Source organism: Saccopteryx leptura, chromosome 2 (assembly GCF_036850995.1).
Source record: "Saccopteryx leptura isolate mSacLep1 chromosome 2, mSacLep1_pri_phased_curated, whole genome shotgun sequence".
NCBI classification, from domain to species: Eukaryota; Metazoa; Chordata; class Mammalia; order Chiroptera; family Emballonuridae; genus Saccopteryx; species Saccopteryx leptura.
Window position 1 is genome coordinate 219281349 of NC_089504.1, and position 25716 is coordinate 219307064.

The following is a 25716-nucleotide window of genomic DNA, read 5'->3' on the forward strand; positions in this document are numbered from 1 at the left end:
TTACAAACAACTGCGGATACCAATCCATACCCAAACCCACCCAAGAGGACCCAAAACCAATACAACCAGTAGTGGGCAGCAGACTGCAGCAATGACAGACTCACCTAGCCACACAAGCGGCACACCCAAAGGAGGAGTCCAGCAGGCACCAGGCACTGCAGAGAATAAATACACCCAACAGGACAGATGCTGCACTGTGTCTAACATACATGATCAAGGTTGACCCTTAGAGCCAGCCAGCCTGAAGGAATAATTCAGTGGTAGGATTCAGCCAGTTCTCACTGGTTCAACAAAGCCAATACATAATTTTTTGTTGAATTTGGCAAACCAGTTGTTAAAATGGCACTTGTAATCAGGGTCCTTTCTAAGGTGGACGCCTGGGCAGCCACCCAATGTGAAAATCACAAATTTACATTCCTTACTCTTTTTTAACATTCATCTGTGCAACAGCGTATTCTAAGCGCCCATAGTAATGTTCATTCCGCCCATGAGTGAAAAAAATTTGATGGAAATATGCTTGTAATCTTTATTCATTTCATAAAACTCATCATATCTTTAATGAAATACTACATTTTAATTCCTTTGCATTTGTTACTTCAGTAAAAAAAAAAAAAAAAAATGTAACATAAGGAGAAAAAGTGCCAAACAACTAGAGGGTGACAAGCTGTCATTAGAAATACCTTAAATAACAGTTTTACTATTTTTTTGCCAGGTGTTATTTAATATTTATTCATTAATATTTTAAAACTCTTTCTTATAATCTAGTTTTATGTAGCTCTTTTGTTGTTCTTATTTAAGTATTAAATGCATGAAATAATAAACTACCTTTTGGTGTATCATTTTTTTATACTTAAAACGATCATTAGGGCAGAGAACTGGTTGTTAAATTATTTGAATCCCATCACTGGAAGGGAAAGAAAGGTGAGCAAGATTGAGAACTACAAATTGCCAGTTACAGAAATAGTCACAAGGATGTAAAATACAGCATATTGTAATATTGTAATAGTTAAATGTGGTGTCAAATGGGCACTTGACTTATTGGGTGATCATTTTATAAGGCATATAAAAATCTAATCATGATGTTGTTCATCTGAAACTAGTATAACACTGCATGTCAAGTATAATTGAAAAATAAAGTAAGAGATGTAAGAGATTTGGTAATCAAATACAATGAACCCAGTCTGGATCCAAAACCCAAAAAAAATCAAGAAATAAAAATAAAGAAATAACAAGACAATGAGAAAAGGTATACTACCAAATCACTCTTTGATGATATTAAAGAATTTTTTTTTCCATTTAAAAAAAAAAAAAATCCCTTCCTGTCTGTCTGTCCCTATCTGTCCCTCTCCCTGTCTCTGTCATAAATAAATAAATAAATAAATAAATAAATAAATAAATAAATAATAAAAGAAAGTGTTCGATTCCTAAACATTATGATTCTGTAAACTGCCACCTAAATCATAGAGTTAAGGAGGCAATACAGGCTTTTTGGTGTCTTCTCTTTTATTTATTAAAGAACACATTGCCAATTTTCTGTTTTGACATGATGTTAGTGATATGTGAGCTAGGTACCCTACAAAGCTTAATCCACATCTAAGTCATCTGAGGACACAGGAGCAGACTGATAAGGGAGCGGATAAAAATGAATGTCTTAGTGCAAATACCCAATAACAAGACATTTCACCAGGTGTGCATTGCCTTTAAAATTTAATCTTATTTTTTAACCTATGAATTCTGATTTCCCAGGCAATTTTAGATGTCTGACATCTGAATATTTTATCCTCTTTTTCCCACTGATCAGATGCAATAATGCCCACATGCAACACATACATAAATATAATCCTCAGATGCTGTAAGATAATAAAAAATGTTTTTAAAAACACAGTAGGATATAGACTTATCTACCATTTATTAGATCAGCAAGCGGGAGTGTGCCATGAGAAACATTATCACGGTTAGTTTGCAGCTTTTACTTAGTAACTTTAAGAAATTCACTGAAATCTTGAAACACGTTAAAAGTTAAATTCTGCTTTGGAAGTTGGGACAATCAATTCCTTCTCTCGCTGTGAAATCGCCATTTTGGTGATTCCAACTCTGTGTCTTCCAGATAACGCTGGCAGAAATGCGGCCTCGAGACAAAAGGAACAGCAATGTTGACCTCGTTGGGATGCAAGTCATCAGCCAAATGCAACATCTTTATTATACGATAGTCACATTCCTGACCTTCCTAGGACTGGCCACAAAAAAGGAAACATGTTGGCGACTTGTCGGGATTGGCTGATGGTGATCCAGCCCCTGGTGACGAAGGGAAAAGAGCTGATTAAATCGGTTACAATCACCGTACAAGACACACGTAAGAGGGACGCTTTACCCATCTGATAAGACAACGTGAGAATGCAGAAAGGAACACTGATATTAACACATGCCCTTCCTTTACTTAAGTATTTTCAATGACACACACTCTAGAAGTTTTCCAAGTTCAGTACCTAAAAAGTGATCCAACTAAAAAAAAATACTTGTTTGTATGAAAGCAAATTACTGCAAAGAGGCACCTCTTTGTCTTTCAGTTTTCCTATAGATATGCTAGCTTTTGTAGGAAAATATAAAACATTTCTAACCTTCACAACACACATTCCTTCTAAGGGAGAGGGGTGACACTGAAGGACTCAGTCCACGCAGATCACCCATCTGGCTCCTACGAGGCGTGTGATCCCAAGCAATCCATTTAAGACTATTGCCCCATTAAAACACATGCTACAGGCTTTCCTGCCAGTCTTCAGAATGCGGCTCAGCTTCCAGAGTACTGTGGCTGTACTTAGCATCTTAAATAATGTAACCGGTCACCATCAATGATTTACGGGGCGATGGAATGGCGGTAAGTCTCAAGGACAGAATCACTCTGGCTCCTGGTCTTAATTTATTGACTCCCGTCCACACAGACGAGAGAGCTAATGGGACTCCCTTAGCAACATGCCACAAGAACTGTGCTTCGCCTGTGACCACGCTGGAGATTTTTGCTCTTGTTGGACCTTTGTTTTCACTGCTGGGTTGCACAAATGTATTGTGCTGTTTGCTACATTTATCAAGAATTTATTTATGTTGATCTCAACAAGGAAGTGATTAATGGGAAAGATCTGATTCAGGCTTCAAGCTGTTCATATGCTCATCCCCCAAAAGTGACAGACATGGGACAGGAAGACACAGAGTTGCCCAAAATAATCAGAAAAATGGACCCATGGTGAATTGAGGCTTGGAAAGAAGAGATGGAGTGGGGTAGGGGGGGGAAGGATTGTTTGTTTTAAATATTAATCAAGATGCAAAACATTTCCAAACCCCATGGCTTCGGATAAAAGTAAAAGGCGCTTGCCTTTCCCATCAACTGTAATATTTAGTAAGAATTTCTCATTGTATTCATTAGTTTTGTCCTAATGTGTTCACACGAGGTTACACCTGAGTTAACTGTGTTCCATCAAAAGAAGCTCTGGTCTGGGAAATAATAGCAGTGTTCTAACTGTAGATTCAGTCAGAATAGAAATAATCAGGGTAGAAACGTGTCCTGTTTTGGTATGTGTCGGTTTTGAAAATCAGTCTCTTTCTTTCCTTCTAAACCTTCCTACAGTTTAATGTATGACCTGGGCTCTCTACAGCCTGAAGTCCTATTTCTTTCATTCATACTGAATGCAGTGTGCCTAAGGACCCAGTGTTTCCCAACTCTGTGGACTGTGTCCGGACTTTCCTGTTCGACACTCATCACAGCCCCCCACAAGCATCGCCACGTTCTCCCTGTGCTTGGCGGCAAGCTCAGGGCTGCAGGCTTGTGAAATCCAAATCATTCCCAATGCAGTTATAAGAAACCTCCAGATCTACAAGATGACATTTCCCTAGAAACAATGCTATACATATCTGCTATATTTTCACGCTGAGCCACAGAATATTTTCCTCCGAGCAGATCACCTGTGAGGCATGTGATAGAAATACCCATTCTTTGGCCTGAGTTCCCAGAGAGTCTGACCCAGAAAGTCTAGAAGAGGGTCTGGAGGGTACATCTGAACAAATGCCCACAGAAGCCCCTGAACTGAGAGCCACCGCAGCAGGGCACCCGAGTGAAGGTATCTGTGGGTGTGCAAGTACTTCTATGTGCAGGAAGCATTCTGTGGGGTCCAAGTACAGGAAACACATCCCCATTTCTGCCATTCGGTAGCCGGAGCAAGGACTGCTCCCTCTCTCAGCCTCTGATAAACAATGCCACGCCCACAGGAGAACCTGGTCGGGGAGTGGTCTGAGAGGTGGGGTGAGCAAGGGAGGGTCCCCACACAGCCAGCTGGTGCCTCTTCCCATAATATACAACCCAGCATCATGCGATCACCTGACCTACCCCAGCCACCAGCCCCTGTAGCTTCAGACCACAGTGGTTGTCTTGTGTAGTCAAACCTCCAGCACTGTAGACACTGTCCCCAGTTACACCATCCCAGAAACAAGCCTTCAACCCTTCTGAGGTATTCTAAGGATTATCAGCACTGAAAGTATCAAGAGATACTAGGGATAAAAAAAAAAGAAGAGGTTCCTCATGAAATCCCTTTTTTTTTTTTTTTTGGTATTTTTCTGAAGTGAGAAGCGGAGAGGCAGAGAGACAGACTCCCCGCATGTGCCCAATCAGGATCCACCTGGCGTGCCCACTAGGGGTCAATGCTCTGCTCATCTGAGCCTTTGCTCCGTTGCAATCAGAGCCATTCTAGTGCCTGAGGCAGAGGCCACGGAGCCATCCTCAGCGCCCAGGCCAACTTTGCTCCAATGGAGCCTTGGCTGCGGGAGGGGAAGAGAGAGACAGAGAGGAAGGAGAGGGGGAGGGGTGGAGAAGCAGATGGGCACTTCTTTTGTGTGCCCTGACCGAAAATCAAACCTGAGACTTCCACATGCTGGGCCAATGCTCTACCGCTGAGCCAACCGATCAGGGCCCCATGATATCCCACCTTGATCTTCCCCATGGCAGCATGGCTACGGCATTCCAGAACTAGATCGAAAGAATGTCAAAGGAGCAAGAGCAATGGGGGCTGGTGCAGTGGCAGATGGGCTTTCTACCCCTTCCTGCAGCATTAAAACCCTAGCCTTCTATTGTAGCAACTGCTTAGTGTAGGGTGTAATTAAAATCATGCTTGGTGAGGCATGACAAGGACGTGGCAGTGGAGGCTCAGAGGCTCGCGACAGCCTATAGATGTGGACACAGATGTGTGGAACGCTGGGAGGACAGGAAGATGTAGGGTTGAAGGTGGGGGGAGAGTACCCCCCACAGACCGCCACGCCCAGCCCTGAGCAGGCTGTGGTCACACACTCCAGGGATCAATGTCTGCACACTCCTCTACTTGCACAGGATTTCACATGATTGCGGCAAGAGTACAGGCACCGTCAACCCCGGGGAGGGGTTGTACTAGACCCCTCCCCCTGTACAGTTAGCACAGGTGTCATGAATGCTTTGGGACTCTGTGCAAATGGTAATTACTGAGCGGTGTGAAACTATAAAGTAGACAAGTTGATTTCTGGTAATGCCCCGCTCTCCGTTCCAGCAACCACCCCCTTCCATCTTGCTCTAAAGAAGCCAATAACTCTTAAACCTAGCCACCTATCAGAACCCCCGTGTTCTAAAACACAGATGCGTAGGCTGCCTGCCCATCTTTACCAAGCCCAGAGGTCCACAGGTGGGGACCAAGAATCTGCGCCTCCCAAAGGCCATAAGGACAATTCCCTTTGGCAGCCCCTGGCCCTACACACTCCCCCTTCCTCGGATTTATGTCTGAACCGGAGACCTTTCAAGAAAACCAAAATACCCAAGACCATTGAGGATAAAATGACAACTTGACGTAGAATGATTTACGTTTCTTCAATGATCCAAAACCTACTGTTATCTTTACCTTGCACGTTCATCTACGCCGGTCTAACATCTTTGTCATGACTAGATTGTGATTATCAGCAAAGGGACTGTGTTTACATGCAAACACAATCCTTGTATCACTCTGCTTGTGACAGCACATGCTGGGCATGGAAGACACTCTCTCCTTTAATGATTAACTATCCAGTGAGCACCCGGTAATGCTGTGCGGTCTGTGGGCTTCCAATGGCCACCTGTTAGGTAAGACCTTCTGAAAGTGCCATCGGCTAACAAGACCAGCAGGTCAAGCAGAGGGGAAAGCAGAGCACAGACACAGGTACAAAGCAGTTGCTCTCCTATTGACAAAATCAAGATCACCCTGCTCTGAGACCCAGGACCATGAAGCAGGAGCTTTAGTTGCTGTCTCTACAGACAGGACATGCATCTGACCCAACCAGCTCCACAGGGATGAAGACTGGGTAGCACTTTTACTGCACACTGAATCACAGCTTGAGTTCTCTCAGTTTAATCTATAGACTTTTCAGGACCTGGTCCTACTGCAGAGTTTCCACACAATGGTATATTCTGTGGTCAACAAGCCAGAACTCTAACAAACTTCTGCTTCTGGGGCAGGAGCCCCACAGGGCACCTCTCTGAGCCCACGGAGCCTGTGTGCATGGAATGCCACCCCCACCCCAGCAGCAGTGCAGGCAGCAAAGCAGCAAATTGGAGTCACATAGAGGCATGCAGAGAGCAAGCCAGGATGAAAGGCCAAGGGAAGGTGCTTTAAAGAGCTCACAGCTGCCTCTCCTGGGCCCTTGAGGGAGCAAGCTCACTGCGGCATGGAGAGAAGTTACAAGAGAAGAAAGCACAGATGCCATCGTCCTGGCATGGCCTTGTAGGTTCTGAAGAAGGTCCTCCTTAGCCTGCAGAGCAGGAATAAGGCCACTTAGCCCAGGGCTGCAGGCCTGGCCTTGGGAAGTTACAAAAGGAACTGCTGTTGTTAGGGTCACCTTGACCTGCTTCTCTAGGCTGTGGTTTGGCCACCTGGAAGCTCTCAAGTGGCCAGTTGACCACGTGCAGGACTATATGCTCTTTGGGCCAAGGACACAGAAGGGAGCTGCCAGGCTTTTGGGCCAGACCTTTCCTTTCAGTGCCTCACAAGAAGCAGAGCCCATGGTACATCTCAAGTCCTCGTTCTCCAAAGGGGTAGCTGCACACAGTGTGTGGGCCCATACCCACAAAGGCACACACTTTAGGAATCAAACGTGGACCTCTTCAGAACTGCCTAAGTCCCCCACTGTAAGTAGAAAAATCCAGCTATTCAAAAACCCTCTGAAAGTTTCTATCTCAGACAATATAGGTTCCCCTCTTTGCATCCTATTTGTTCCTTAAGGACCCAGAGCTCTGGGCTAAGACACATGGCTCACCTGAGAGCCTGACAAACAATTCAAGAAACACAAGTGTGTATTCCCAGCTCTCTGGGCCCAGCATGATGGCAACTGTTCTTTTTCCACCAATAGATTATTTAACTGGTTACATGTTTAAGTAGCAGAAACGTTTTAAATTTCTCTCCCTCTCTGTCTTCAAAACAACACTTCAAGCTTAAGAAGAATCCACTCAGAGCCCCGGAACGTCATTCTCCATTCCTGTTTCCAAACGCCATCTACAGTTCCCCTTTCTCCTCATTTATACTTGAAAGGGAATCGGCTGATAGGACCCTCTTCTGAATTTCCTCCCCACTTACCCCATCCGCCTGCCCCAGACCCAAGCACGTTGGCTTGTCTAGTGGAAAGACATGTGACAGGAAAAGGTAACTACGGAAAAGCCACAGAAGTATTGGGTGGCTTGAATGTGTTCTTGGGTGACCATACTTGGCGCCGGGTCAGAGAGAGTCCCTTCATCCCCCCCATGACCCCCACTCAGGTCCAGGTGTGGGGATTGGCAGGCGACATTCTTTCCAGCCTGGCTGGTGGTGATTCCATCTCCCCAGCCACCTCTTCATCAAGAGACCGCCATTCTCAAGGGAGCCTGCTACATCTCTGCAGCCCTCCCTCCAGCACCAGATCAAATGCATGGGAAGAGAGCAACCTGGATGGGCAGGCCATTACCTCTCCATTTTTCTGACACGCAGCCTGAGGAAGTCGCTCGGACACACAGTTTGTCACACAGGCCCATCTTCTTTTGTGCCACAGACCCCTCATATTTCTTCCCGCCCGGCTACCTTGGCTGCCACTAATAGCATCACTTAGGTCCTCCTGCTACACGGCTGAGCATCTGTCAAAGCTCCCCTTCCTGGCTCCCCTTCTCCTGAAGGCCTGTGAGGCACACACCCCCAGCAAGATGGATGGATGGAGCTGGATCCCAACTGCAGGGAAGAATATTACAGCCAGGAGCTGCCTGGGAGTTCAAGTGAACATCTACACCAAGAGATAGTGATGTGGCTCAAAGGGCAGCCTCCTCCCGCAGAACCACAGGCTAATAGCGACTCCCGCCCACAACAGAACCAGGGCCATCTGACCCAACGCGCTGGAGGAAACCCCACCTGTGAGTCTGGCTTTCCCAAAAGCTGAAAGGGGGAGAACTTCCATTCTTTTTGGGGACACCGTCACAGGACCATAAAAACGGGCTTCTCATTGGAAGTTATATTTCTATGGATCCAAAAATAGTGCTGGTGACTTATATTTTGGCCAATGTGATTTTGGATAAAAAACAATTGTGTTTTTGGCATATAAACTCTAATTTGTTTGTGTGTGACAAGCAATGCTGGCTCTGTGTCAGAGAATTAACATAGTGTGTCCTCACTATTCCTTAACTCAGTGGTCCCCAACCTTTTTTGGGCCACGGACCGGTTTAATGTCAGAAAATATTTTCACGGACCGGCCTTTAGGGTGGGACGGATAAATGTATCACGTGACCGAGACAAGCATCAAGAGTGAGTCTTAGGCGGATGTAACAGAGGGAAATCTGGTCATTTTTTTAAGAATAAAACATCGTTCAGACTTAAATATAAATAAAAAGGAAATAATGTAAGTTATTTATTCTTTCTCTGCAGACCAGTACCAAATGGCCCACAGACCAGTACCAGTCCGTGGCCAGGGGGCTGGGGACCACTGCCCTAACTGACTTTGTTTTCTTTAAGTTAACATTCTTTAGGAGGACAGCACCTGTCAGAATGTGCCTAAAATGTGTACCTCTCCCAGGAACTCCAGGCTTGTGCACCCCATGGCACATTCGCCATCTCTAGGGGATCTCTAACATACACCTCAAGATCTACAAGCCCAAATTCAACTTCTGGGCTTACCCCCCACCCGAACCCCACTACAAAAGACAAGAGATACAACATGTCCTAGCCCTGTTCCCTCCAGGATGATCAGTTGACCTGGAGGTAAAAAAAAAAGGCCACGTTCTTCCACCATTCACCTTAAACCACAAGACAAGGATTTTTGCCTGGCGAAACAGAGTCCAAAAGGGAAAGGAAATGGTCTCAATTACCTGCTGAGGCTGCCCACGGCGCTGTCGTTCAGCACCACCGGAGTCATAGAACTCTGGAGGGAGAGAAGCAGTCTCTGCAACAAAGGAATGATTTTTAGAGTGACACAGGACAAACACCTAGATGCACAATCTAACAGTTCTGATTTATGAAGAAATGCATTTGTTTTTAATATAGCACCCCCAGCGTAAAATAATCCTGATCCATAAAAAATTGCTTTTAGAGTTCCCTTGGGGTTCCATGTCTTTAGAACTAGTTCTCTAATGAAATAAAACAGTACACGGACTCAGAATCAGTTCCTTTTTAGATGACGTTCATCTCATACAGGGACAAGGTGAATTCATGGCTTTAATTGCTGACTAAGGCAAATAAACAAACATAGGGCAGATGGAAAAAAAAGTAAGCAAAGAGGTTTTGTTCAGGCCCTGATCCAGGTCAGGCACTCGATTAAAGGCTCAAAATACTAATGAATAAGCATGCGCTCACAGGATATTCTGCAAGAAGCTGAGATCAGATTATCAAAGGAAACAGTCACTGCTTTGTGGAATTCTTTAAAATCCAAAGCATGCAATTTAGAATGTTCACGGGCAGCAGCTATGGCAAAATAAAACACAAGGGGCCACTGAGAATTGTCCTGATTTTAGTAGTGGGGTGGGGGGCAACTTATTAGGTCTGGGTCTCCTTCCTAGACTCCTAAAGAGTAATTCGTCTGCCTAACAGAAGGCTTTTAGTTCAAATCCTAATCCTGCCTCTCATTAATGACCATGCATTGTGAGAAGCCCCCCATTAGGACTGTATTCTCTCAAGGCAAGACACTGAGACACTACTAAAAGATTTTTTAAAATTGGGTTGCATTCGTGAATGTTCTCCCACTCCTGGCCAAGGTGACTAGGGGCGGATTTCAAGTGGAGTTTCAGTTTTACACAAACCTAGCTGAAGTTCTGGGGAAGGTACCCTCAGTGTATGAAAATGCCCCCTTGCCAACTATAAGGTAGAAGAAGGCTTTAAAGAAAGAGAAAGTATGAAAAAGTTTTATTTTAAAACCATGTAAATATCCACTCTATTTTTACATTTCAGATAAATAAGGTGGACTTTTTTTTTCTTTTTTTACTGTTAAGCTAATTCTAGACTATTTCCAGTTCTGGAACATCTCCTTCTTCTAAAGATGACCCAAAAATAAGGTGACAACTTTTTTACAATGAAAAGGAGGACAAAAATGAATTGAAGAAAACAATATCATAAATAAAAGAAACATTTTATTCATTGCAACAATAATAAACTATAATATGATAAATGCATAATAAAAACATTTGTAGTATTTTATATTGTAATTATGCTTACATGTCTATTAATTTTTAATAATAATTGTAAGAAAAAAGTACTCATTTAGATACAAATATGTCACATCACACGCAATGGATCGACTCTGCATTGATCAAACACGGACATTTGCAGATTAGTCTTCCAGTATCAAAAAGGAGGACATGTAGGAGGACACTTTTCAAGGGAGGATGGAACTTACAAAAGAAGGACTGTCCTCCCTGAAGGAGGACGATTGGTCACCTTACCCAAAAAGGAATGAGCAGCAATAGCTAAGTCATCTGCCCTGTGGAGCTGGTGTTTGGCAAGCCCACCCCGAACCCGCGGCACCGCCAGGTCTTCCCTTCGCCCCGCCCACCCACTCACTTGTGATCTTCAGCTCATCTGAATTGTAGGCGTAGTTTTCATTTCCATTTTCATTTCCACTTTTTAACTTTGGCTCAAAAGTTTCTTTGCTTGTCTTCACATTTTCAGGTTTCCTAGAATTAGACCATTTTGAAAAACCAAATGTTAATCTGCAATGGATATTAATTTAGTTCACACTGCTCCACCCAGAGCATTCTCACACATTGAACTTACCACACGAGCCACAGCTCAGTCTATGGCTTGAGGGTCGGGGGGTGGGGGTGGGCGGGGGCCTGAGCATCAGGATGGACACCCACATGGCTGTGTAGACAGCCTATGTGCTCACATACACCCATTAGAGGGAGAGATGGAACTTTATCATGAGAGGTCCATGGACCACACTACCAAATCTGTACAGGATTCTCAGACATCAGTGACCAAATAAAGCAACACTGACAAGCTACAACCCTCAGGCCAAATCCAGCCCACCACCTGTTTTTATAAATAAAGCTTTATTAAAACACAGTTATACCTCTCTGCTTCCATATTGTTTATGGCTGCTTTCATGTTCAACAGCAGAGTTGAGTAATTGAGACAGAGAGCACGTGGTCCACAAAACCAATCATATTCCCTATCTGACCCTTTATGTAAAAAAAATAAAAATAAAAAAAAAGTATGCAACTTCTAAAATAAAGCCAATATTGGTGCAGCTTCCCAGGGATGAGAATTTTGGAAGTGGATACTCAAAGATTTAAAAATATTCATGCTTGACCGCTAAGAATTTATTATAGGGAAATAATCTAGGATATGTGCAGAGATTTGCTTAAAAGAATGTTCATTCATGAGCTAGTTACAATAGCAAAAACTACAAACAACCCAGATGTCCAACCTTGGGGGACTAGTAAAATAAATGGCAACACATGTCTACAGTGGAATCCCACCCACTTGGAACAATGACCATGGATGAGAACTCCCACACACTGCTGGTGGAAGAGTAAACCACCACATCTACCTTAGAAAACTGTGTGCCAGGGTGGTCTAAAGATGAAAGTGCCTTCCCTATGACCCAGCTCTCACTAGTAGATACAAACCCAACAGCACATGGTACACATATCACCAAAAGATATTAGAATGCTCAGTGCCCCACAACTCATCATGGCCACAACCTGAAAACTACCCAAATTCCCATTTATATAACATGGAAAACATAAATTGCACTATCTGCCCGAATGTCATATTATATTATAATAAACTATCTAAATCTCTCATCAGCAACTAACCAACCATGGGTTAGTCTCACCGTGGGAAGCTCAGGAAGGTCCATATGAATAAGTACAAACATATGATTTCATTTATATAAGTTTATGAGTTTAATCTCTGGAGATATAAGAATAGATGTCAGAAGACCTTTGAATAAGGCACAGGCAGTGATTTAGTGGGGGCCTGAGTGGGCTTGGGGTGCTGGAAGTGTTCCAGTTCTGTCTGTGGGCAGTCAAGGCACGTGCACATGTGCTTTGTGAAAAGTAATCAAGCTGCACACCTATAATTTGTGTACTTTTCTGTACTTATGTTATAATTCAATAAGATAATTTATTAGCAAAAGAAACATAAATGTCACAGGCAAGTATTTTTTAGCAGAAATCATCTTCAGAATAATGTCAAGTGAGAAGAGCAAACTATAAAATAACATTTGTTATAACCCAAATTTCACAAAATGCATAGGTGTTTATCTATGTGCATCTGTGATAACCCACCTGTGTAAGGATATACATACTTAGATAACAATAATTACTACTGGGCAATAAAATTATGGGTCATTTTAAAATCATTTCTTACCCTGGCCAGTTGGCTCAGCAGTAGAGCATCAGCCCAGCATGTGGAAGTCCCGGGTTCGATTCCCTGACAGAGTACACAGGAGAAGCAATCATCTGCTTCTCCACCCTTCCCCTCTCCTTCCTCTCTATCTCTCTCTTCTCCTCCCGCAGCCAAGGCTCCATTGGAGCCAAGTTGGCCCGGGCACTGAGGATGGCTCCGTGGCCTCTGCCTCATGTGCTAGAATGGCCCTGGTTGCAACGGAGCAATGCCTCAGATGGGCAGAGCATTGCCCCCTGGTGGGCATGCTGGGTGGATCCCAGTTAAGCACATGCAGGAGTCTATTTCTCTGCCTCCTCGCTTCTCACTTCAGAAAAATACAAAAAACAAACAAACAAAAAATATTTCTTACACTATCTTTGTTTTTTAATTTTTCTATAACAAACATGCATGGATTCTGTAAAAACAGTGTTGCTGTTGTTGTTTTCTGTGAAGTCTGCTAGCAGCTGGCATGAGCGCTGTTGACCAGTGCGAGTGGAAAGCAGGAAGGTTCAGAGGTTCCAGTGAGCACCCCAATTTCCCTGCCCTGGCCTCCAGCACCCAGGTCTCCATGCAAGAGCTGCATGTGGACCTGGCCCAGGCCCTAAGCAGAATAGCCTGGTCACCTTCTGACCCGTCCACTCTCTAGATGGGAGGTACAGAGCACAATAACTAACCTCTCAGCACCCCTCAGTTTCCTCATCTGCCAAATGGGAAAGCAGCCTCATGAAATCACTGTGAGAATTAAGCAAGATGAAAGCTTTGCCCAGTGTAGACTGGCACCTGGCACGGCTGCCAGGCTCTCAGAACGTGGATGTTACTATTCTTACTGCCACTGTCATGTCCATTGCTGCCAATGTTATGATGGCAAGTCCCTCCTGTTGCCCTGCATGGCTGCTGACCGCCGGACCATGTTTTGAAGCCATCTAAGATCCCAGTGACTAGACATGGAAGAGGCTCCACAGTTGGTAATGGTGAACCAAAGAATTCATACTGCCATCCTGCTGGGGACAGCTATCTGCAGGATTGCGAGAATAATGACCAGGGTCACTTTTCCTTCCTTGCCTTAAGTCAGGCCCCAAAGGAGGTGTACATTCAGACTGCTGCTCTGTGATGTCCTTGGAGAGAGGTGGCCACCTCTCGCAAAACACACCCTCCCCAGGGGATGAGCGGAGTCTGAGGGGGGATAGGTAGATTGTTACACATGAGTATACACATCTTCAGTCACCATGTGTAACCTAAAGTTATTTTAAAATATCAGCCAGCCTTTCAAAAATGATCTAATAAAATACTGACAATTAGATATAGTTAAGTTATAACCTCCCACACACACAAATCCACAACTGCCTAAAAATCCCTCTCCTTATACATTTATAAGTATGTAAATATTGCAGACACTCAAACTGGTTATTGTATTGTTGCAAAGGCCTTGACAGTTCCCTTAAAAGTGCTTGCAGTTGATGCTGGACCATGGGAGGAATGGCAGGAATCTCTCAGTCCCCTACCCTCTCCAGCGTACAAGCAGTGAACGCCACTTCATTTGTCTGCCTGGTCAGTCTCATGTGCCTTAACCCATCCAGCTCATCTTGCTGTTTCCACCCCGGAAATTCCAGCAGGACCTCTGCCTGGTTCTCAAATATCCTTGAAATGGTCCTTACGTTCCTATCCTTAACTCAAAGCCAGAGGGACAACAGTCATGGTGCACAGTGTCCTCTGGTGGAAAGAATTGCATTTACCAAACACCAAGTAGAAAAATCTCAATTTTCCTAATTGAGCCAGGAAAAGTCAAATGTAGACAGCAGCAGTCCACCCAGGTGTTCTACAATTAATGTTGCCATATGAGTTTGTGATGGCACAGGTGTTTTTCAGAGTTGACCATTTTCAGTACTTAATTTTGAGTAACATAATCCTAACCTCCTATTAATGTGTGTGTGTGTGTGTGTGTGTGTGTGTGTGTGTGTGTGTGTGTGTGTGATTGGTGGTATTTGGTTGGTTTTCATTCGTTTGGTTTTTGTTTTCAGAAATAGATGTGATTTCAAGCTTACCTTATTTGACTTTGATAACTGGATACTGGGGGAGAAAAACAAAATCACATTAGCAAAACTCTGAAAATAAAATCTCATGAATTTTTATAGATCCTTCCCCCCTAATTTTAATATATTACTGAGTATTAGTGACCCAGCAGGCATTAAGTTCTCCCACACAGAAATATCAAATAACTTCTAAGCATAAGGAAAGTAGAATTCATTATTTACTATCATAAATATAAAGAATGCTCTGGGTTCCCATGCCTGCTGTCATTCATCCAGTACTAACTGTGAGCCAGCACCATGCCAGCTCTGTGCAAGGTATTATCTCACTTCACCGTTACGACAACCCAAGAGGTAGGTGGTTGTGTGATCATGTTTGAAGCAGACTAGACACCATTATATTAGCATTACCATATTTTTAACAGACAAAGACTTATACTGCTTAAGCACTGTGTTTCTATAATTCTAAGATGTTCAATTAACATGTACCAATGGTAACAATTCACACAGTTGTGTTCACTCCCCAAAGACTGTCATTAAATTGCTTATGTCTTTAGTCCATGAGTTCTTGTACTGGAGGAAATATAGAATTTGAGAATAGGAAGTAATAGAGCCACACTCCAGCCCCCAACCGTCTGTCTCTCAAGTCAGTGCTCTTTACAACCTTGCTTCCCTATCTATGCCTTCCATTCATGAAGTTGTATGAGAGCTAAAAAGCATTCATTTTCCTTACTTTGTAGATAATGTTTTCACTTATTTTCAGTTCTAATAGCACCTGCTGAAAATAAAAATCTCATGAATTTATTCCCACCCTAAGTTGAACCTCAGAAGCAATCTTATTTGAAGGAGAAAGATTGCCTGGTCCCCTCTGGCAACAAGGGAGCATTGCTGATGCTCCCGCAAGGACTGGGCTGCAGGACGTGCGCTCTCAGTCCCTCTGTCCCAGGAGCTGTGATCCCAAGGCCTCTAGGTCAGCGGAGTGGGGTCTTCAGCTGTCCTCTGCCAGTCCCCAGATAACCAGCCAGAACACTGCAAATTCTCCAGAACCAGCAAAGCAGAACATCAAAAAATATTTTTGAAAACAATTGATGTTTAATATTTGTAAGCATAGAAATAATTCCAGGACTTTACCGGAACCTTCACATTTATATCAAGAGGAAGTGTCATGTCTGCTGTGTGCTATGCTGGGCTTCCCGGGGCAGGGAGGTTTTGTAAGTGGGTTGTCACAGGCCCTTACCTGGACCTGCTACAACCACATTCACTATATTAGTTTATTTAATTCTCACAACCAATCTACAGGATAGTACTTATTCCTAATCATGCTTGTGCACATCCTACAGAGGCCACCACATCACAAACCTTCTTAGTAGGCTAGTGTGAGACAAAAACCTCTAGCAGAATCCAAACAACCAGAATGTTCTCCAACTCTGCCACAAGAGCCAGCATTAAAAATAGTCATCTGACAGCACTGAATAATCCTCACTTCTGAATGAAAATATAAGCTATCCAATAGTTTTCATTTAAATTCCAGTCTATTTTATGTGAGTAATCTGTCTGTGACATAGAGGGCAACTCCCCAGTGAAAGCAAACAGCCATCGAAGCTGGATCAACAAGAAGGTATGACTTCGCATTTTCTGTTTCCTAGGGAATAAAGCTGTCACAGAATGAACACCCCAGTCACAAGCCGACTCCGCGCAAGAGCTAAGGCTAGACCATGAGCCTAGTTAAGACTAGACCACTGTCTTTACATGGAATATCTCATAAGAGATGTATTTCATGTAAAAAATTTACTTAACATGGTGCCTGGTACACACACACACACACACAAAATGTTCATCAAATGACCATTACTGTTAGTAAAATTTTAAATGCAATGAAACTGACATGTAGTCTAACATCAAAATTCCAATGTTAAGACAAATAAGGTCTTTGTAAAAAATACTCCAATAAAAGCTGGTAAAATTTTTACGAGACAAAGATAAGGGTGGGCGTGCCCATTTGGCACTTGGAGAGTTCTGAGTCGTCCACCTACCAAAGATTCTATGGATTCGGATGTTGCGAACTGCCAAACTCTACAACAAGCCCATCCCAATATGGAGTCTGACCCCTGCCCTCAAATAAGGTCACTGCCTTCATATATCTTGCAACATTTCAAACACCTCATTCAAAAAAAAATGTGTAATTATTGTTTTAAATTATATTTGTACTGTTTCTGTTAACAGAGCACCTTTTTTCTTTCTACCACTACATCAGCATTCACCTACAGAGGAAGTTTTGGAAACCTACAAAATAAAAAAATAATAATAATAATCTTTTAAAATGCTCAGATAGCCTGACCTGTGGTGGCGCAGTGGATAAAGTGTCAACCTGGAAACGCTGAGGTTGCCGGTTCAAAACCCTGGGCTTGCCTGGTCAAGGCACATATGGGAGTTGATGCTTCCTGCTCCTCCCCCCTTCTCTCTCTCTCTTTCTCTCTCCTCTCTATAATGAATAAATAAAATCTTTAAAAAAAATAAAAAAAAATAAAAAAATAAATGCTCAGATAGGTAGGCATTATTCTAGGGGAAAAAAACAGCGTCTAAACGATGGATCACATTAGCCTTATATCCTTGCAAATAAGCATAAAAATCAAACACTCGGTATCTTTGGTGAGAAAGATGCCACTTCATTACCTTCCTGAAAAGTGTGAAGACCTGTCCTCCTGGGGAAGGGGAGGACTGCATCAGGTCCCAGGAGAGTGACTTCCTTCCTTAAGAAAGTTCTATCCCCCTCTGCAAACTTAACACATTTCCTTCCAAGGACTCCAAAAGACAATGAAAGTACTTTTTCATTTATTTATTTTTTTTAGTTTTTTTTTTATTTTATTCATTTTAGAGAAGAGAGACAGACAGAGAGAGAGAGAGAGAGAGAGAGAGCAGGAAGCATCAACTCCCATATGTGCCTTGACCGGGCAAGCCCAGGGTTTTGAACCAGCGACCTCAGCATTCCAGGTCGACGCCTGATCCACTGGCCACCATAGGTCAGGCTGAATGTATGTTTGGAAAGAGTAAGTTGAGCTCATGAACAACAGTTTGTACCAAAAGTTAAAAACATATACAAATCTATATGAATAACAACAACAAAAATTACCTTTTTTCTCTTTCCTGGAGATGCAACAGCAGCAGAATATTATAATCAGAACAATTATCAGGATGAAAAGCAATGAAAGGGATACTGCAAGTAGGATTATCGCCCAGGTAGGGAACGAGGTACCTGGATTATCAACACTGCCTATAAGGTCGAAAGAGAAAAAAATAAAACATTTTAGTGTGCTAGCTGCCTTCTGGACTATGTCACCCCTGGTTCTGCCACCCTCTGCATTAGATTATGTTTTCCAGTAATATTATAACCCTCTGGCCTGCTACCGTTAGGTGTTACGGACCAACTTCCCTTCAGTGTGAATATTCAATCCTTAACAGTATGTTCCATTACCACACTTACTGCTGCCAATGAACACCTGCTTAGGAACACCATCCAAGTCCTCATCAGTTAATGCCTCTCCTGTCCCTGAGAGGCAGATGAGGCTGGGCTGGAGGAACAAGCCTCATGCTCAGACAGCCTTTATTTCGCCAAGAAACACTTAGTGAGCAGCTACTGCCAGATGAGCATGGAGATGGCCCTTGGGTTCTTGCTCCCATGTCCCCACCCATCGAGAGTCCAGAAACCCAAAGGAAATGAGGACAAATTGAGACAGGGTCACTCTTGAAGGAAGCCTGCACTCAGGGCCACCCAGCCCCCCACCCAAGAATTCATTTCTCATGTCACAATTGCTCTTCCCATGGGCCTTCGGAAACCACCTTCCTCAGTCCACTTGGCCCTCTGGACTCGTACAGTCCTCACAGAGTTGGGGAGCGAGGGGCAAAGGCAGGCAGGGCTCCGAGGAGATGAAAGGGGGGTGGCGAGAGAGGACAGAGAGAAGAAAAGCCGATCTGATTTGTTACAGCTGTGCTTTAGCCAGAGCTGTTTAGTACACGTCATGCAGATATCTAAAGTCAAATTCAAATTAATTAAAATTATATACAATTAAATGTTCAGCGCCTCAGTTGCACTGGCCACATTTCAAGGGCTCAAGAGCTGCAGATCCAGGCACATCACCTTTTTCACGGAGAGCCCTGTTGGACAGCGCCGCCTACCCTGTGCTGTGGGAACTGCACCGATGTGCCAAAGCGCCCTGACCACTTCCCCCTTTCAAACCACCAAGTCAATCCACACTTAAGTTCTACTGTTTAAATGTGAATTGCTATTCAGTAGAGGCTGCCACTCAACCCTGAGTGCCTGGTATCTCAGTGTAAATGCATGTTACTTCATTAGATGTGAGTCATTGGAAAATATTAAAACAACAAACTTCGTATGAAGGATGATAAGCTTTGCTTTTAAATCAATGAAGCTTCCATATATGGTGGTCTTCAGACTTCATGTCAATGGAACCAGTGAAATTTCATGGCCATTTGCACGTGTGCTCCCTTTGGTCTTTGACTCACTGATCTGTGACCATTCTTGGCCACACCAGGTTGTTCAGAGGCTCAAGAGGTACGTGTGGAAGTGCTGAGAACCCTGAGGGAAGACGCACACGTTCGGGATTGCTGTGGTGGTCCTAAATACAGTCTGATGAGCTGTTTACAAATGGAACCTTGGGCCTGACCTGTGGTGGCGCAGTGGATAAAGCGTCAACCTGGAACGCTACGAGTAGATGCTTCCTGCTTCTCCCCCCTCTGTCTCACTCTCCCTCTCTTTCTGTGTGTGTCTCTCTCTCGCTCTCCCCCCCTCTCCAAAAATCAATCAATAAAAAATTCTTTTTAAAAAATGTTTTAAAAAATACAAATTGAACTGTGGAAATATTAGGAGCTTTCATAGTAAGTGAGCCAGCTGAGGTTAAACATTCAGGTCTGGCTTAAGATTCAAGAGATAGGCTTATAATTCATACTGGAAAAAAAAGTCAACACACTTGTTGATTTACTGTAACACTCCACCCCTCCTGGAGAGAATGATCAGCGTGCTATGCTGCTGTAAACCCGATCTTGGCACAATCATCTTTGTCTTGACGTGATCGAGCACAGGGACAGCCACTAATCCTCAGGGAGGACCTGTTTGAAGAAAGGGAAGGGCCACCTCACTGGGGTTGGTGACCAATTCAAGGCTGATTCAAGGACAATTCAAGGAAAAGAGTAGATGGTATTGTGACCACACTCATTCTCCGGTCCCTTAATTTAAACATAAGTTTCAGCAAGTGATACCTGCACTCCCCTAAAAGCTCCAAACACTCACCAAAATGATAGTGGGTACCCATGGCTCATTCCTTCCCTTCCTATTTTGTGACCACACTCCATTGGAGGTTAGATCTCCCTGGGCTTCACGCATGAGGAGGTGTGATTTGGTATCAGAGCTACACAGAGGAACTTTTCTTACTTTAATAATAACTTTTAATTTACCGAATATAACAAATATAAGTATACACAGATGTCTATATATCATGGTTCATTTTAGTAGGAAGCTAATTTTTTAAATAAATATATTTGCCATGGGTTGAAAGAAACCTAAATCATAATCTTATATTGGTAAATCAAACCTTGCAACAGTGGACTATCTCTTGGGATGGTCTCACCCTTAATCCAATGCTTTCCTCTTGCAGGTGAAACACTTGGGACAAAGAGACAAGTAAACTGGTCAAGGGTGCCCAGAACAGGAAAACCCAGAGGCGTGACTCATGGCTTTCCCATCTGCCACATAGCATGTCCAGTACAGAGTAAACCTTCTGGGGAAGACAGAGCCCAGGTCGCACAGGAAATAGGCAGTCTAGGTGGACACTGTCCCCAGAGAAGTGCCTTTAGTGATGAGTGCGGGCATGATGACTCAAAGTGAAGGGCAGCCTTGCTGGAGAGGGTGAGCATACTATACCTGAGTAACCCACAGATAGCGACTAGGGGAGGTTATCTGCAAGCTCAACATGACTTGCCTTCCTCCTCCCCTCCATCCCTCTCCACAGGTCTGTGCACAGCAAGGGCTGTGTTACTGAGTTTACTATAACTGTGACTTCAGTCTCAGCTTGGAGACTGGCCTTTTCCCATCTGTGAAGAAAAGGAAAATAGTACTACCCAGACGCTCTCACCAAGTTTGGAAAGATTACGTGCAACTTCTCAGAACCAGCTGGATCAATAAAAAATGTCACCTCCAGCACATGCAAAGCATGCTCCTGTGCTCACTAGAAGGGACGCAGGAGATCTCTGAATCAGTAAAATAAATGATGACAAGCCCTCACTCTGCTGGCCTGTGTGCTCTGAGGCAGGGACTATCCTATCTGCATTGTAACCCATTTACAGCTCACACCAACAACAACCTATAAAGTAGATGTTATCATCTCAGTTTTCCAGGTGGAAAAACCAAAGCACAGAGAAATTAAGTAACATGCTCAAAGTCACAGACCAAGAAGTAGGCATGCTGGCATCTAAGTCCAGGCTCTCTGGGGTCCAAGTCTGGTTGGATAGTAGCACCTGATTAGGCTGTGTCGGGAGTAGGGCCTTTGAGATTTTCCAGTTCAGTGGTTCCCAGTCCTGACTGTCCAGGAAACTAATTGGGGAGCTTTTTTAAAAGCTTCCTAGGTCCTACACAGACCAATAAGATCAGAGCCTCTGAATGGGGAGGGGCATCCTTCTGTGTTCAAGCTCCCGCAGACTGACAGGCAGCCAGGAGAGGAAACTTCCGTTTCATTCTCCTTCCACTTGGGTTACAGGCAAGAAGCTGATCCCAGGGGTCAGCAAATGGCCCAAGTGCACACAGCCAGCGCCAGAGCTACGATTCAGGACTGACCTTCCTACCACTTTGTCTGCCTTTGAAATCACCACTTTCCGCAAAGCTAAGATTATAACCAGGAGTCACTGCATTCTACAGGGTGCTCATGTGTCCTACAGAGATGGCTTTGGTTTACCGTTCCACAGCCCACACATTACAGTAGGAGAACCACCAGACAGGCACAGGGCAGTGCTCATCTCCGGGCAGTCACAACAGTAAGGGGTGTGTGTGTATGTGTGTGTGTGTGCACGCTCATGCTCCCACAATGCTTGAAGCCTGTGTGACTTCCAGAATCGAGAAAATCGATTGTTTAGAAAACACTGGCTTTAGCTCTTTCAACATGCTTTGCTTTGAAAGACCAAAGAATGTGTCATACATTTTGCTTGAAAGAATTGGACTTCCTTAACTGCCATTGGCATTCTTCTTTCGATGATTTAAAGGCACGAGTCTAGAACTGAACAGAGATTCCTCGCATTTTTAGGAAACGGGAGTCAGGCCTAATGTCTCCCCAACTCCTGAGGAAGCCAGACGGGCGTGGGCGCGTGGGTCCTGGGCTCCCCAGGAACCCGGTGTGCTCCACGGAGCCTCTGGCTGCCAGCTATGCCCGCCGAGGCCGCGACCAGGCCTTCGGCTACTAGAACTTACGTAAAGCACACAACCCACAGCCAGCTACCAGCTGCTCTGGATCCTGATGAATAATTCAGAAACAAATTGCCCTTTCCCAAATGAGTCCAATAAAGTAAGAGTCATTGCCGCATGCCCACTGCGGGGCTGTGGGACTCCAGCGGCTACAATGAAGGCTGTGCACGTCACCAGTCCTCAGTGAGATGGATTCAGTGGAATTAACCCTGATCAGGGGAAGCTGGGTGTCCCTTGCCCTTCCCCTACAAAAGAAAAATTTGGCAGGCAAGCTAATCTCCAAAATTCATTTCCACGGGCGTCATCAATCAGACCAGAGCCCTTCGCTGCATTATTACCTTGTTAAGACGTGTGGTTTAAACCAGTGGTCCCCACCCTTTTTTGGGCCACGGACCGGTTTAATGTCAGAAAATATTTTCATGGACTGGCCTTTAGGGTGGACGGATAAATGTATCACGTGACCGAGACAAGCGTCAAGAGTGAGTTTTAGACGGATGTAACAGAGGGAATCTGGTCATTTTTTTTTTTAAATAAAACATTGTTCAGACTTAAATATAAGTAAAACGGAAATAATGTTAAGTTATTTATTCTTTCTCTGAGGACCCATACCAAATGGCCCAAGGACCGGTACCGGTCTGCGGCCCGGGGTTTGGGGACCACTAGTTTAAACAGTCCATTTCATGCCTTTTGGACCCAATGAAACTTTTTTAAATTTTCCTATTTGAAGCCCGGGCCACACTATATCATTTAAATAGCTTAAAGCAAGCTGGGTTGGCTCACTGGAGAAATGGCAGGTTACACGCTGGAACAGAGGAAAAGCTATGGGAGTTTGGGACACCTTACTTGGCCAAATGCTCAAAAACTAACCGGGACATGTCAGAAGGCCGCCAGAGCCAGCTGGAAGGAATTCCCCACCCGCCAATCTGAGCATCAAAGTAAATATTGACAGGAACAAATTATCATGTATTAAATAAAAATGAGTTCATACTAAAACTGTTTTGTTTGTTTTTTTTAAAAAAGTGGGGGGCGGACAAGAAGTCTTTTTTTTATGGAAGAATGTCAACTTATCAATATAGAAAAATGAGGGGCCCAAAAAACCACTGATTCAGGCAGCGACTTATTGATGAATGCAAAAGCTATCAGGTGAAAGAATATTGAAAAACAAGACATTCAGATTATAGATTATATGTTAATTATAAAGGCAAAAGTTACCTTTACATTGAAGAAACTCAGGGACTCCACCTTAGCCAAATGATCAAACTCACTACCAATGATAGAGAAAATTGGAATCATTCACCCATATGGCATCACCCATGTTTAGCCTAAATCAAAGTGTGCTGGAAAAACTCAGACAAACCCATATGGAAGGGCATCTTGCAAAAATGACCTTTTAAAAATTATTATATCAGGAAAAAAGTTTTTAAATAAAAATTATTATATCAGGAAAGACAAAGAAGTAGGTAAACTGTTGGAGACTAAAGAAGACCTGATGGCCAAGGGCAATGCTTGGTCTTTGATTGGATATTGGTTTGGGGAAAAAACAGACCTATAAAAGACAATTGGGGAAATTTTAATATGGACTGTATATTTATATAGTATTGTATCAGTGTTAAATTTCCTGACTGCCCACTACATTTGGGTTATGTGGAATGGCCTTGTTCTCATGAAACACATACTGAGGTATTTAGGGGTAAAGTATCATAAAGTCTCCAACTAACTCTCAAATAGTTCAGCAAAGGAAAGAAGAAAGAAAAGAAGGGAGGAAGGAAGGAAGAAAGGAATGAAAGGAGAGAGAGAAGAAGGGAGGGAGGGAGGGAGGGAGGGAGGGAGGGAGGGAGGGAGGGAGGGAGGGAGGAAGAAAAATTGCTGAGAGAGAAGCAGACATGGCAAAATGCTAACACCTGTGTATCTAGGTACAGGTACCCTGGTATTAATTGTACTGTACTGTTCTTGCAATTTTTCTCGGGTTTTTAATTTTCAAAATAAAATTCTAACTTAATAAGCTGAAATAAATTGACCTTGACTTAAAACCAAAGAAATATCAATTCCTGCATCCTTGACCCTCAATAGTACCAAAATGTACCAGAATCAGGTCAGAGGTCTGGCAGCCCTGGGTCCCCATGCCTGTTGGCAACCCAGCTGAAACCTTTACAGCTACTCCTTGTGGATGGGGCATGCTGTCTGATTCCCACCGCTCTATCTTCTACCTGATAGGTATTCTCTCATGCTTATTTCTGCTGTCCACCTGGTCTCTAGGGCAACTGAGCTGGAGACAGAGACAAGAGCCTACACCGGGGGTGGTAAGCTTGTGTGGGACTGCACTGGGTGTCAATCCCTGCAGTGCAAACACAGAGCCACTCGTGCTGACCACACTTGGCTCCAAGTGGCTTATTATAGAGTCACAGAGACACCATCTCGTACAGGTTGAATTGTGTCCCCTCAAAATTCATGGTAAAGTACTAACTCCTGGTACTTCAGAGTGTGACTTTATTTGGGAAGAGAGTATTGAAGGTGCACTTTAATTTTTTTTTTCAAAAAATATTTTATTTATTGATTTTAGAAAGAAGAGAGAGAGAGAAAGGGGGCAAGAAACAGGAAGCATCAACTCGTAGTAGTCCCTTTTTTTTATGGAAGGTGCACTTTAATTAAGGAGAGGTCAGACTGGGTATAGAATGGGCGTACGCCAGTATTATTGGTGTCCTTACAAAAAAGGGAAATTTGGACACAGACAAGCACACAGGGAAAATGCCACGTGGAGATGAAGGCAGAACTCAGGGTGATGCATCCGAAAGCCAAGGAATCCAAAGATGGCAGCAACCATGACAAGTTGGGGAGAGGATGGGAGAGGCTCCCTCATGGACCTCAAAAAGAACCAACCCTGCTGTCGCCTTGACTTCAGACGTCCAGACTCTAGAACTGTGAGATGATCCACTTCTGTTGCTCAAGCCACCCTCTTACACTTGGTTTCGTCAGCCCCAGGATACTCCTGACCCCTCCAAGTAGCTGCTCACACAGTGGAGGGCAGAGGACAGGTGATCAGATTCTGAAGACAGACTAGCAAGCTCATCCCCACCATTTATTCACTCTAGAAACATGGGCAAGTTCCAAACAACACTGTGTCCCTGTCACCTCACCTTTACAAAGAGAATAGCAGCATCCACTCACAAGGCAGTTGCACAAGTTAATTTAGGTAATATTTGAGAAGTTTAAAATAGTGCCCTTACTTGGTAAGGGCTATGTACTGCTGATTATTATTATTGATATCATCATCATCATCATCATCATCTTGCTTTGCCTAAAGTTTTGTTTTAAACTTCTTCAAAAGACATTAGGCCCCTGGCCGGTTGGC

General features: G+C 43.8%; 1 protein-coding gene across 4 annotated transcripts in view; it reads right to left on the reverse strand.

Annotated features, from left to right (window-relative positions):
- Positions 1–1690: 1690 nt before the first annotated feature.
- IGSF5 (immunoglobulin superfamily member 5) overlaps positions 1691–25716 on the reverse strand; it is a 164555-nt gene continuing 140529 nt past the window's right edge. For 3 of the 4 annotated variants that reach the window (XM_066370164.1, XM_066370165.1, XM_066370163.1), the window contains 5 exons: positions 18033–18173; positions 14918–14942; positions 11043–11155; positions 9359–9432; positions 1691–2295 (listed from right to left, as the gene is read on the reverse strand). In XM_066370164.1, the coding sequence (XP_066226261.1) occupies positions 2200–2295; positions 9359–9432; positions 11043–11155; positions 14918–14942; positions 18033–18173 (449 nt within the window). In that variant the 3' untranslated portion in view covers positions 1691–2199. Of the gene's footprint in view, positions 2296–9358; positions 9433–11042; positions 11156–14917; positions 14945–18032; positions 18174–25716 lie in introns of those variants that run through there. The other variant, XR_010749327.1, reaches the window with a different exon arrangement.